The following is a 13877-nucleotide window of genomic DNA, read 5'->3' as shown; positions in this document are numbered from 1 at the left end:
CCATCACTTTGTTGATGTGCAGTGAGAAAGATTCTCTGAAGAACAGCTCTGACAGAACATGTAATACCAGCATGTTCAGGTGAGAGTGAAAGGCAGAGTTTTCACAGTCCTGCCTGTGCCTCTTGAGACTCTTGTCACCAAAAGTGGCTGATTTGATGTTTATGGTGATTGTGGTTCAAGCTAACTGTACACTCTCACCATGGAAACAGGAATTGTCTCACAACAAGCTTTTAGGAGGATTGATTGTTAATTTGCTTTGCATAACCCTCTCAGGTATCCTCTGTTACCCCAACAGTTCCCATGTGATGTATAACCAGAGCGGCCTACATCACTCTACTATAACAGCTGAGTGTAAAAGAAAGGAAATCATTTCATCTATGACTGAAAGTGTTAACACTGAGCAGTGGATACTTGTGGTGTCTCAAGCTATTTTCTCTGTAAAGTTTGTGAAGAACATTTTCTAAACAGGCCCAAGAAGTTATTCCTGTCATTAGGAGCTTAGAGATATTAAATTCTCCTTTTGTACTAGATATGACATACATTTATAGAGGATAGATAACTGCAATGAACTTATAAATAAATAAATGGTTAAGTATAGTAATTCATGTGCAAAATATTGCATCAAAAAAAAACAAAAAAAACAAGGACTTTAAACCCATTAGCACCTTTGACACAGACCTCTGTGCCGTGCTGATGTTTGCTTTGCAAAGTGGGGGAACAAAATCCTCCTGACCACAAGTGGGAAGCAAAGCCATAACATGGTCGGTTTGGTTAACATGAAGCCAGTAGCCAGTCCTCCCACTGTTTCTATGATGACCAAGTTCATACCTCAACGATGGACTGCCACTGATACTGCAGGTTGCTTCACTTTTGTATTAGGTTGTTTTGTTTTGGGTTTTTTTTGTGGATGCTGAAAGCAGTCTGGGTATTTAGCATGGTGAGAAGTGGGAGCTGAACACTTGCAGGGCTACTGAGCTGAGACTATGTAAACTCTGGGAAAATAAAGGATGCATAGTGTTTTATTAAACCAAAGCTGAGGAGAGTGTTATAAGAACTTAAATATAAACATTTTATGGCTTCTTTTGTCCATATATGAAATGAGGAGTTCAAAATGGAGGGGATAATTGCTGACTGGGGCCAAAGAGACACAATGGAGTTGATGCAATAACAACAGAGTTCTCTGCTTATTATGACAGGTAAATGGGAAGAAATAAGAATGATAGTGCTGAGAGGGAAGCATAGACATGATTGAGCCTGAAGATGATAAATAGCATAAGAATCATTTTGTTTAGAAGTGTGCTTTTGAGTATTGCCTGTCCAAAAACAAAACATGAAGAGATTTGGATAGAATCAATGGGGCACATTGGAAAGGAAAGAAATATTGGTACATTACTGACTTTTGTAACCAAGAAGGGATACTGGTTGAACCATCTTTGAAAGGTAGATCTTACATATATTAATACAATGTTTTGGATGTCATAGTCTGTAAATGTTGGTATTTTACTGTAAATTTTACAGTGTGCCAAATCTCAGTTTTAGATGAACTAATAACTTGTACTCCTAAATACTTCAAACTAGAGAGGACATGATGTCCCCATGAAGCTCTTTGTAGCTTTAAGAATTTAGATTGTTTTGTCTAAACTCCTTCTATAAAAACTAACAGTTTGGATAGCATCTTAATATATACATTAAAAAGACTGATACTCACTTCCAAAGTTTCATGAGTGAAAACTAAGGAACTCTTCCCAGGCCTTTCAAATTCCAGTACTGGAGCCTTGTGTCACTATTCATAGGCCAGAGATGAAAACATTTTAATGGTAACTTGATTATGGAACGACAACCCTACATGAACAAATAGGGAAAGAATGATAACTGGTTTAATTTTAGAAACATGTTATGAGGGAGTGGATAAAACAATAAACCAATAACTGAAAACATATAAAGCAAAATATAAGAACCACACAGTACTGAGGTGTGGAGAAGGATGGAGATGGAGGATGGAGGTTGGGGTCTGAATACAGATGCATGCTAAATTTGTCCAATCTGAATTTATAAAAAAATAAAAATCTTGAAAAGGTCACATTTTCTGTCAATTTCACCAATATAAAGTACCATGTGTTATTCTCTAAAATAAAATTCCAATCAAATAAAGGGGAAAAAATACTTTGATATATAAAAGTAAAGTTGAAAAGTTTAGAATGCGTGAATACTTTTGCAAGGCACTGTTTTTGCAAATAAACAGGAATTTTCAAGAATAAAAGGCTCAGTTTTCAGAAATTCATTGCTGAAAAATCAAAAGTATTATGCTTTTTAATAAAGAGAGAAATAACCGTTTGTATTTGTGTTCCTAAATACAGAATGATTCCACTCACATGGTATCTGACCTCACTGTCCTTTTCTACAGGGGTTGCATGTTAAGCGGAGGCAGTGATGCTCTTATATTATGCAGCTGAAGTCGACCAGCAGCTGCTTGCTAGATGCTCTTTCTCTCCAGGAAGGTGCGTACTGCAGATTATACCTGTCATTATTTATGGTCTTTCTGTAACAAAGTCTAGGAATCGCTCTTGGTCTGACCCCGCCCTGAAGCCTTTATGCCATGTGAGACCCCACCTGAGGTGAAACTCACAGACAGCCAAGACTTCAAGACCATAGGGGTACTCAAACCCCTCCACCACGTTAAGGTGGCGATTCTGTGAAGGGGAGGAAACCAGGAGACTGCATCAAAGCTTCATATTAATGCAATCCCCCATCCTGAGCAAGCACAGGGCGACAGTGGAGAGGAAACACTCCCCTTTCAAAGGAAGAGACCTCTAGCAGAACCAGGCTCAGGATGGGCGGCCATCTGCCTCGACCGACTGGGGTTGGAGAGGACAGGAAAGTGGACAAGACAAACAAAACATACACTGGAGCTCTGGCTCTGATGGAAGAACAGACCTAAAAATGACAAAGAACATGTTAATAGTTAGATATTGTTGTCTGAGTGGAGTTACAAAAACAGCTCATAGATGTCTTCCAGGATAACCTAGATGTGGAGGAAAACATAGTCAACAGAACACCTGAGAGACCAAATGACAGAACATTACAATAACATATCAGGTTTGTTGTATCTGGTCCAATCTCTGGATTTGGACTAAAAAGGACAATTATCCATATTGTATAATTAACTGTATCAATCTAAAGAAAAAAGAAAGTGTTGGGTTCAGGTAGTGAAGTAGAGAGTGCACAACACTCATAAAGATATACAGAAAGGAAAAAGAGTGGACAGAAAGTGAAAGAGGATGGAGGATGGGGTGAACAATGAAAATGTGACTACTGACAAGCAAAAACAATATACGTTACACAAATATATATGTAATAATATAAAAAATAACATAAAAAAATAAATAACTGAATTTAAAATATTATTTGAAACATTTAAACTCACAATTTAAAGATTTTTTTAAGTTTGGGTGTGATGGAAAAAGTGGGATACATCTTGCACAACTCTCCAATTGACCTAACACTGATATTTTTGTAGAATGGTGATAAAAACCAAAGCATCCAGGAAAAACCCACACATATTTAACTGAACTAATAGACTCTTTTTAGACTATGGGAGGATTTTTTTCTCCCAAATTCAAATCGAGTTCAAATCTCCAATTAAAGGATGAACCTGGAGCACCCAGAGAAAATTCTTGAATCCCAAATGTAGCTAATTGTTAGGTTCTGTGTTTTCCGTGTAGTTATTTTTGAGGTTTTCTGTGTTTAGTCCTGTTCCTGTCCTGTCTTCCCTGTTGATTGCTTCCCAGGTGTGTCTAGTTACCTGATTACCCTCCCTGTGTATTTAAACCTACCTGTTGTCTTTGTCTCTTGTTGGGTCCTCATCTTATGTCGTCTATTCCTTGTCTGTTGTAGTTTGTAGTTCAGTTTCTCAGTAGAACTATTTAGTCCTGAGTTTCTGTTTATTTTGTCGTCCCAGTGGAACTGGCTTAAGTCCTGTGTCGGCGTCAGCTTTTGTGCTCAGTCATTTGCTACCAGTGTTAGCTTCATTTCCGTTCACTGTGCTGCCTACTTGTTTGACTGTTTGAGCTGATTTCATCATTAAGTTAATCATTTTGTCTATAACCTGGGTCCAGCCTGCGTCTCTCCTCACCACCCTCACCCCCGCCTCATGACATTAATGAGCATTTTCTGTACGAATCTTTAGCTACCGTGTTTCCCCGAAAGTAAGACAGTGTCTTACTTTCTTTTTATCCCCAAAAGCCCCACTATGTCTTACTTTCGGGGTATGTCTTATATTGGAAAAAAATTGTCAAATGTCGAATGAACGTATGGAGAGGGGGACGGCGCAGGCGTGGGCAGGAGGCGGCGCGCAGCTAGATGAGAGGTGTTTTCCCGAAAAGTAAGACATATGTCTTACTTTCGGGGTACGGCTTATATTAGCCGACCCCCCTGAAGCCTTCAGATACGTCTTACAATCGGGGGTGTCTTATTATCGGGGAAACACGGTAGGATGTTTCAACAACAGGAGGAAACCGGAGCACACGGAGAAAATCCAAAATCATGCATTAACCTAAGGGATGTGTTTTAGATTGCAGGAAGAAACTAAAGTGCCTGGAGAATACCCCAAACATTTAATTAGCCCAACCTAGAGGAGAAAACCCAACATTTCTATATTGATGTATGGGACATTCGTCAGACTCAGAAGAAACTGAACATCTAGGAGAAAACCCAACATATTAACATGTCAATTAACCCTAAACCCAATCCTCATCCTAAATTAGACTAGACTAAATACTAAAAAGCTATAACTTCAATGTCTGTGTGTGTGTATGTTTAAGAAAACCATGGGTGACTGAGCAGTTCTTCCAGCGTGGGACGCTCCTTTGGCTGTTCCTTGAGGCACTTGGTCATAAGATCCTGGCAGTCTGGAGGGTCAGAGGTCAAAGTGCAACAACAGTTAGAGCTGCAAACAGAAGAGATTTATATATGCTGTGAAAAGATATAATACAAGTGTTTGTCTAACTCTTGGAAAGCCTCTTGTTGATCTTCAGCTTGTTTGTGAGGAAACTGATGGTTTTGAACATCTTGTTGTGGAGAATTTCAAACAGGAGCACTCCCAGCTGCCACACCGTTGTGGGTCCAGCAGTATATTTCTTGAGTCTGTAAAATTCTGGTGGGACGTGATCACGGGTACCTAAAAGATGTGTGAGAATAAGACAGTCAACAAGTTGAAGAAGGCTAAAAAGAAGTTCTGTTTTCACAGCAGAGACAGAATAGGAATATCATACCACGGAGAAGTGCAAATTTCCTTCCGCGGTCAAAGCAGCTTAGACCGAAGTCTATGAGATAGGCTTGTGGGCCTTCTGAGCTGCTCTTAATCAGGACATTTTCCACTTTAATATCTCTGTGGAAGATGTTTGCATCCTGAAGTTGAATCGTTGCTTCCACCAGCTGTTTTAATATGATCTAAAAGAGAAAAATGATTTGAATCTCAAAATTCTGCATAGTTTGATGTTGGACTTTGGCAACTTATAAAGTAAAATATTTTTTACTTTACTTGGATTTTTTTTCACATTCTGTCAGAGTAAAACCAAATAAATTAATGTATTTCTTAGAGATATTATGTGATTAACATAAAGTATTGCAAAATTTCTAAGTGGAGGAAACATTGGACTCTACCTTGGCCTCCTCCTCATTTAGACAACCCTCATGCTCATCAAGATAGACAAAGAGGTCCTCTGACGGCATGGGCCTCTCCATCACTAGAACAAGCTCTTCTTCCAGCTCATACCAGTCCAGCAGGGACACCAGGGCCAACTGCCCTGATGAACTGGTAGTTAGATTCCTCAGCTTCAACATGATGGCCACCTCCAATGCCATCTTCCTGCCATTCTCATCCTGAAACATCAAAGCAAACAGGAGAAACCCACAATGCATCTGGAATCCAGCAAAGTCTTAAAGTCAGTCTTAGATGCTGTTGCTCACTTACCTTATGTTTGAGAAACACATTTTCTTTTGGGATGTGTTTGATAGCCACCTATAACATTGAAACAAAGCATTGCTCAGCAATGGGAATATCCTTAAAGAGATTGTTCAGACTTCCTAAGGTCAGTATGTATGGAGTTCTCAGTAATACTGTAAGGTGCACTGACAAAAACCATAGCCAAGTGATCTCATTGATCAATTTCAGTTATATAGCTTCATAGTTTTAATTAAACAAAAAAATAAAAATAAATTGAGATAAAAATTGAGATAGGGGGATGTGCTTTGGTGGCACAGGGGTTGAGCAATTGCCCACATGTGGAGGCCTCAGTCCTTGACATGGCCGTCACGGGTTTGATTCCCAGCCTGGTGACCTTTGCCGCATGTCTTCCCCTTTTCTCACTGCCCACTTTCCTGTTAACTGACTATCAAATAAAGGCCACTAGAGCCAAAAAAACCTTTAAAAACAAATTGAGGTAGGATCACACTTTTCATCTTATTAGTCATAGTTCTGCAACCTGTAGAACCCTGAGTGGCTCTTTGGCTCACTTAATACAGTGTGTCCCCACCCTGGTCCTTAAGGGACATTGTCGTGTGTTTTATGTTTCTCTGCTTCAGTGCAGCTGATTTGAATGGATGACGTTTGCTGAACTGCAGTCATCTGAATCAAGTGGGTTAAGGTTGAAGCAGGGAAGCATGTATCACCTACAGGACAGAGTGCCTTGACATTACCCATCTACATATTTACAATTAAAATCTCATTGGTTAATAAAGTAATTTCACTGATATAGAGTTTTATCTTACAGACATGGACATTTTCAGTTTGAGTTTTCATTAGCTAAAATCAGCTGAAACAGAGGGTCAATATGTCATTATGGCTGTTAGACTTCCATCTTTAAGAGGATTTTAACTCTTTTTTTTGTTTACAAACTTTAACTCCTACTGACTGTTAGCTAGAAAGTTATCAGTAATAGTTCTTCCATCAGTAATCTTTTAAATATTCCAAAGACACCTACAGGCAATTTATCCTTCTGTCGATATCCAGCAAACACAGACCCAAAGCCTCCTTCTCCCAGTAGATGCAGCTCAGTATATTTTTTCTGGAATTTGGCTAAACACATGAACACATGTTTGAGTTTCACAAAGCATCAGAATAAAACCCTGTTCACACTAATGTTACCTCAGATTTAATTGTAGAAGTTCTGACTTGTACTTTTTTTTTCAAAACTGTCAACTTAAATTCTGACCTCTTTGGGAAGTCACTTGTTCTTTTTTTGTCTTCTTCTTCATTGGTGATTCCTCAAAGTCATCCACCTTCCTCTTTAAATTCCTCTTTCTTATATCTCCTGTAATGTAAAGTACCGGACTGAAGTTGCTGGATCCTAACATTGAGAATAACCAAAAGAAACAACATGAGTATTTCAGCCTTTAGTTGCCATAAGGCAAAAATAGCTGGACAGAAAACAAAGACAAGTGTGCCTGCGTTGTGCTGCATTTATTACAGTCTCATTAAACTATCTCCCTCTTTATTTACTGTAATAAGTAGATTAACACAACTTTATATCATGCATTGTTTTTGGCTTTGTCTGTGCTGTATATATTGTAGGCTTACTGAATGTGCCACAGAAACCAGATCCGACCTGGCCATCAAGCAAATAATTCTGAATATCGGGTTCAGATTTATATAGATTTATATCGGCCATAAATCTAAACTCTAATTTGATTGGCGAGCTAAATATTTAGTTTGCTAATAATTTAGCTTGAAGATAAATATTTATGTAATATGGTAATTTACTTGCTGATAATCACAAGTGAATAACCAAAATAAAATCCAGGTCTTGCAAACACCTTTTTAAACTCCTTCTGGTGAGACTGAATCGCTTCCTGTCACCTCTTTACTTTTCCTCTTTTCTTGTACAACAGTTTAGCTTAAAACAAAGGATGGACTGTTTTAAAGGAAACACACACATTTACCAAAGGAGCAACAGTGGCTGCACCATCATCTGACCACTAGGAGTTTAAATAGAGGTTAGCAAGACCCAGCTGTGATATTGATTCTCTAGTGAATTTGCATATTACCTATTACGTTTTCATGAATGTTTATGACTGTTGTCATGAAGTGTCACTGGGTAAATAATGACACTTTAATGCAAAGTTGACATTTTAATGGACTTTTAGTGCATATCTTAATGCAACATGTAGTGATCAGATTGCTACATATCTGATCTTTTCAAATGTGACTTGTGTCAAGTGGACTTTATTTGCTCCGTCTGTGCTGTGCTTCACAGAAAAGGAATTTCTTTGAAAGCACTGGGTGAATTTTCATAGAGTTTCTCATAGTAAAGAGGCTGGATTCAAGGGAATACCGAAATGTTTCGATTTTTCAACCATGCTTTTGTATCACTTTGTTCTGTCAATATAAAGTAGAGCAAAGCAGCCAACCTGAGCTGTTGTCCATTGAGGAGGAAGTCTCTTTGGTTTGGACCTGCTGCAGGAGTCCCTTCTTCTTCTTGGTCGGTGTTGAACATCCCTCTACTTCTTCTGTCATTTTCCTCTTGATGTGGTCCTGGCAGGTTGTGGAGGCTCTGGTCGTCACAGAGACCCTGATCTTTTTTCTGGGGGTCTTATCTTGAACTCCTTTCCTTTTCTTTGTTCTGCACTTATGAACAGACTCAATATTTGGTGGAGTCGTCCAGCTGTTGTTGTCTAAAATGAGAGATATTGGGAAAAATATGCAATGGTTTTGACCATTTGTCATATATTTATTATTTCTGAATCACCTCACAGATATCTGATCTAGGACTTTATTACACAAACTGTTCAATCTTTAACTGATTTTTACTAAGATGTGGGAGAAGCCAACAGATTCACACATTTCAAAGTTTCCAACCAAATAATAAAGTCATGAGTAATAATACATTTTATTTATAGGCCAAATGGCAAAAACTAAAAACCACTCATTTATGTATTATGAGCACAACTATAGGCTGACCTTCACTGATCAGTGTGTAAAATTTACTTATAAATCCAAACTAATCTATCTTTCTCTAAAAACTGAAACATTAACTATTTCTTGATAGTCTTGAGTGTTACTCATGTCATGAACTCAGTTACCTTGTTGTTTCCTGAGAGCCGGTGTTTTTCCCTTTCTTTCACGTTCTTTGACCATCTTTGTCTTTTTCTAGACTTCAGTATCAATTACTTCAAATACAAGTGTTGGCAGTTTTGTCTCTCGTAGTTATGTCTCACTCTATCAGAGATTTCTGACGAACTGAACTCAAATAGAATGTTGGGTTCACACCAACCAGTGTGACATCAAAAATAACATTCCAAAATTTGGTCATAAATGTCAGAATGGAGGTGATGTTGCTTAGCAGCCCTCTGACTTAACCCTAACCTCTAACCTACAGAACACAGAAAAATCCCCACAATCAAATATAAACATTTTATCCAGTGTCAGTTTTCCAGGAAAGAGTAGAGGAATGAATCCTAAATATTAGAGCAGCACAGAGATCACTTTTTATTTGCTGCAAAAACATATTCAAATTAAAATAACTTCAGCTGGTATTTTTACCATTATGTAGAATCCAAAGAGGATATTTTAGATTTGCCTGGCTTTCACAAAGAAAAACTGTTCCATACATTTTTCAGGTTTGTTTTTGTGTACATTTGCTTTGTTTTCTTTCCAGAAACAAAAACAGGATATAGCTCACTCTTGGGTGTTTTTTTTATTTTTCATTTATTTATTTATTTATTTATTTTCATAATTAATATATGAATGTGGCCAATTCCGCTCTTTAGGAACAATCACATTTTGTTTGTTGTTCCGTTTACTATAAAATTAAATTAAAAGCAAAAACATGGCTGATAATAAATGAATACTATGTGTTGCACCTTATATTTCCAATTTCTAAGAAGGTTTTTACTTGTTTGCATGTTTTTAAATCAGTGTTTAAAAATTTGTCCATTCTTGAATTGTGATCAAAGGTTCCCCAGGGTTGTTCTGAGGGCCACAAATGCTACAATTTGGATGCCCTGGGTTTACACAATTAAGTAGTAGACAATATGTTGACAGACATTATACATTTCTAGTTAATTATAAATTGAAACTATTGTTTAATAGTTAAATCAGTATCTTGAATACATTGTTCAACCATATTAATACTCTTTCACAGAAAGTTTATTATTCACCAAAGCAATTATGGCAGACCCTCAGTAATTTAACATTTATTGTTACATTTTTTATTTTTACATTTATTTTTTTGTTATTCATCAGAACAGTCCAGAGTGTGTCAATCTGAGGAGCAGTTTGAAACAACCATTAAAGCCACCAGCACATATTACAGATTTATGCTGTTGTAAAGATTTTCCACCACAGACTAACAGGCTGGTGTCTGTTTTAATGCAGTAAAGCCCGAAGATCATAAGGTTTCTCAGTCAGTGATGCTTCTCAGGTCGGTTTCATGCACTTAATTTTACCTGAACTGATACTTAATGAAACATTACAATGTGAGCTGAAATAATGTGCCAAATTCTGGATGAAGTTTTATTTTTTACATTACCCATCAACACAATTTTGGTTAAGATGCATCAAAGTTGGGTTTTATAAGATTCTCTTGTAGAACTCATTGGGTATTCACAGAGGATTCTGTGAATATAGGGTATTCTGTGAATATAGGGTATTCACAGAAACCTCTGTGAATATAGGGTATTCACAGAAACCTCTGTGAATACCCTATATTCACAGAGGATATAGGGTGAATATATCCCCTTTGAATATATTCACGGAGGATTCTGAAAAAAGCTTATGATAATACTACTACTACTACTACTACTAATAATAATAATAATAATAATAATAATAATAATAATAATAAATTATATTTTACACCCATTACATCAAAATGGCCAAAGTTAAATTTTTACAATGTTGTAAACTGACATTTCTTCCAGAGAGCATTGCAATCAATAGAGAAATTAATGCTTCAAAATTAAACAATGCGCTAAGACTGTTCACCTTTCAGCCTGAAGTGATCCACATTCTTTTTTTTTTTTTTTTTTTTGAAATCGTACTTTTTTGTCGTGGTTGTTCACACTTCCAAATATATGCAACTTGACTGCTCTTTGCAGTCCAGTGTGAACTGCAAAGAGCTGAAAGTGTCTCGCATGCGCAGTAGAGTGCACAGTAACGTCACACATAGAGAGCGCGCTCACTGTTTCCCCAGCAGCCATAAAAAAGGGAAGAAATGCTCAGTGTTTGAGGAAGTAAACTTGGATGCTAATAGTGGGTGGAGTGTATCTTATGATTTTGAAGTTGTTATTCAACCGGAGCCAACATATTAACAACTTAATCCTCATTAATCCACCATGGTTGTTGTTTTTCTTGCCGATTGTGCACATCAGGACTCAGAATAGTCATCCTAGTTAAGTATCGATGGCGTTCAGGTCAGATGAGTGCAACCTGAACGTTCAGACTCAGATCATAGTTGAAAAGATCAGATACATATCGGATATCCCAGAGGTCTAGGATGCATTTCAGTAAATCCGACCTGTGTTCAGACTGTGGTGAAAAGATGAGATACAAGTCGCATTAGGGGGAGAAAAATTGGAAGTGAGTCACTGCAGGCTGCACTGTGGATGTAGCCTTTGAATCATCAACCAGCAGAATCGCCAATTCTGCTATCCTGGCCTGTTAAGGATTTCTCTTTTTACCATCCCACCCACTAGTTTTCTGAAATACTGTAAGAAATGTATTAGTAAGGCTTCTACTTCTGTGCTTACTCTTTGGTTTTTACCTGATTTTTGTGTGTGTGTGTGTGTGTGTGTGTGTGTGTGTGTGTGTGGAAAAAAAAAGTTGTATCTGCTTGAGCTAAGCCATGCTGTCATGGATTTTACTCTGCCTGGAGAAATGTAAAAGATTTGAAATGTTGAAAGAATTTGTAGACTCTGGGTTCTAATTCCTCAACAGCCCCAAGCTCTTCTAGCTCCACAATCCAGCGTTTGTGAAAGTTCTGGATCATCAATTTTCTCTCACTTTAGCTGGAAATGTGTTGATAAATAATTGAACCAAGAGAGAGGCATGAATAATATAGGACTCCAAATATTATAGCATTTATGATGAGGTCCAGTGGACCGTGTGGGGGGGTGAAGACATTTGCTGCACTCTGTGGTCTTTCTCACCGTCTTCACAGCATCTCATATCCACCATGAGATGCAGCTCACCTCTGGGCCAAGCATTAGTATTTTTCAGCCAGCCTGTTGTGCAGCACCTCCATCTCCATCACTGTGAGTGTCTCTCCTCCAGCCACCACTGCAGGCTATAAACAGCCCCACCTCCTTTATACCACTTTCCAATTAAATCTCTTCCATTTGTCGACTTGGAGATGCCACCTTTAAGTGAATTATGGTGGAAAATGGAGACTGATAAAAGGTGAGTGTTGGGGAGGAAGCCTCTTTGTGCCATGTGCGAACTTAAGAAAATGTATACCCTCAGCCCTGAAAGCTCTAGAATTGATAGATGGATAAGGGAAGAAACAATACAGGGGACAGACAGAGGGAGAGGGGGAAGAGAGGCAGAGTGATGCATGACCCCCAATTTTTCAAGGCTTTGTAATAAAAGGCTGCAGTGTGGTGTTCTCTGTCTCTGTCACATTAAAAGTAAATAAGACTAATGGCATGGTGCCGAAAACTCCACAGGGCTACGCTGTCCCTAAAGGGAAATCTGGAAGTGTGTTTCACTCGGTTCTGTTGCTGCACAAAGCATCCCGGTCTAACAGCATAGGTCCTTACAATGCATTCATGTTCTTTATGATGTCGTCCACATGATGAGCAGTAAAGTCTCAGACATTTAAGTTTCCAAGGGAATTGCCCGAACTGTGATGCAGCTCCATCAGAGTAGATTTAGTGTTGCTAATTTATTCAGCGTAACATGAGGGAAACTTTGAAGCTTGGCCTGAATTGTCTTCTTAAAAATCAATCTAAATAAATAAAAAAAATCAAAGGAAGGAAGGTTTTGTGTTGCTTAAATTAGTTGGGAAAGGGTCTACAGTGCATATGTTTAGAGTATAAAATATTCCCATTGTTAAATTTATAGGTAAAAGGGAGACACTTCCTAAGTCTGAGATCATCCCAACTGTGAAATATTGGGTTAACAGCATCATGTTGTGGGTGAAAAAACATTATGTGGAAATACTAAAGTAACGTCTAAAGACATCAGCCAGAAAGTTAAAGTTTGGACCGCATGGATCTCTTCCACATGGACAAACGGCCTAAGCTGTTTGTTTTAGCCTTTTCAGATCTGAATAGGCTGCAAACCTGACTCAGTTTCACCAGTTTTGTCAGGAGGAATGGACCAGAACTTCAGCAAACTGCTGAGAAGCTTGTGGAAAGGAACCCAAAAGGTTTGACCCAAAACATACAGTTCAAATGCAATGCTGCCAAATCAAGTACCGACTGACTGTATGTAAACATCTGGATTTAAAGACTTTAATTTAAAAAAAAAAACTAACTCTGACATATTCTCTATTTATTGCAGAATTTAGTAAAGAGAACTAATTTTTATGATTGTAACTGACCAAAAACTGAAGAATTTTGGTCTGATTTAACTTCTTTGAGAAAAGAAGGTGTGTGTGTCTTACACCTTAGGTTTAACGTAAGTGGCTTAAGTAAACTTCTGGTTTCAACTGTAGGTACTGAAAAGTGGGTGTCTTGCTTAAGTGTTAATTGTGCTTATGCATATTCATAAGCACAATTATGAATAAACACAGTTGTTTATTCATAATTATGAATAAACAATTATAAACAACTCTGCTAGAACTGACAGCAGGTCAGTTCCTCTGCTAGAACTGACAGGAACCTGACGGAGCCCTGCCTAAAAAACCCAGACAGTTGAGCATCCAGCAGAATTGACTGAG

General features: G+C 37.9%; 1 protein-coding gene across 1 annotated transcript; it reads right to left on the bottom strand.

Moving 5' to 3' along the window:
* Positions 1-4571: 4571 nt before the first annotated feature.
* LOC106941282 (serine/threonine-protein kinase pim-1-like) lies at positions 4572-9197 on the bottom strand. The gene is made up of 9 exons (XM_015024244.1): positions 9079-9197; positions 8407-8670; positions 7212-7310; positions 6981-7075; positions 5972-6019; positions 5662-5880; positions 5271-5448; positions 5006-5176; positions 4572-4907 (listed from the first exon to the last, which is right to left on the bottom strand). Exons 1-9 carry the CDS (start codon positions 9131-9133, stop codon positions 4816-4818), a joined length of 1221 nt encoding a protein of 406 aa, XP_014879730.1. The 5' UTR covers positions 9134-9197; the 3' UTR covers positions 4572-4815.
* Positions 9198-13877: the final 4680 nt, after the last annotated feature.

The sequence above is a fragment of the Poecilia latipinna genome, unplaced genomic scaffold, assembly GCF_001443285.1.
Source record: "Poecilia latipinna isolate Pla-1442-1.1 unplaced genomic scaffold, P_latipinna-1.0 Scaffold3586, whole genome shotgun sequence".
NCBI lineage: Eukaryota > Metazoa > Chordata > Actinopteri > Cyprinodontiformes > Poeciliidae > Poecilia > Poecilia latipinna.
This window is presented reverse-complemented; position numbering and strand designations above follow the sequence as displayed.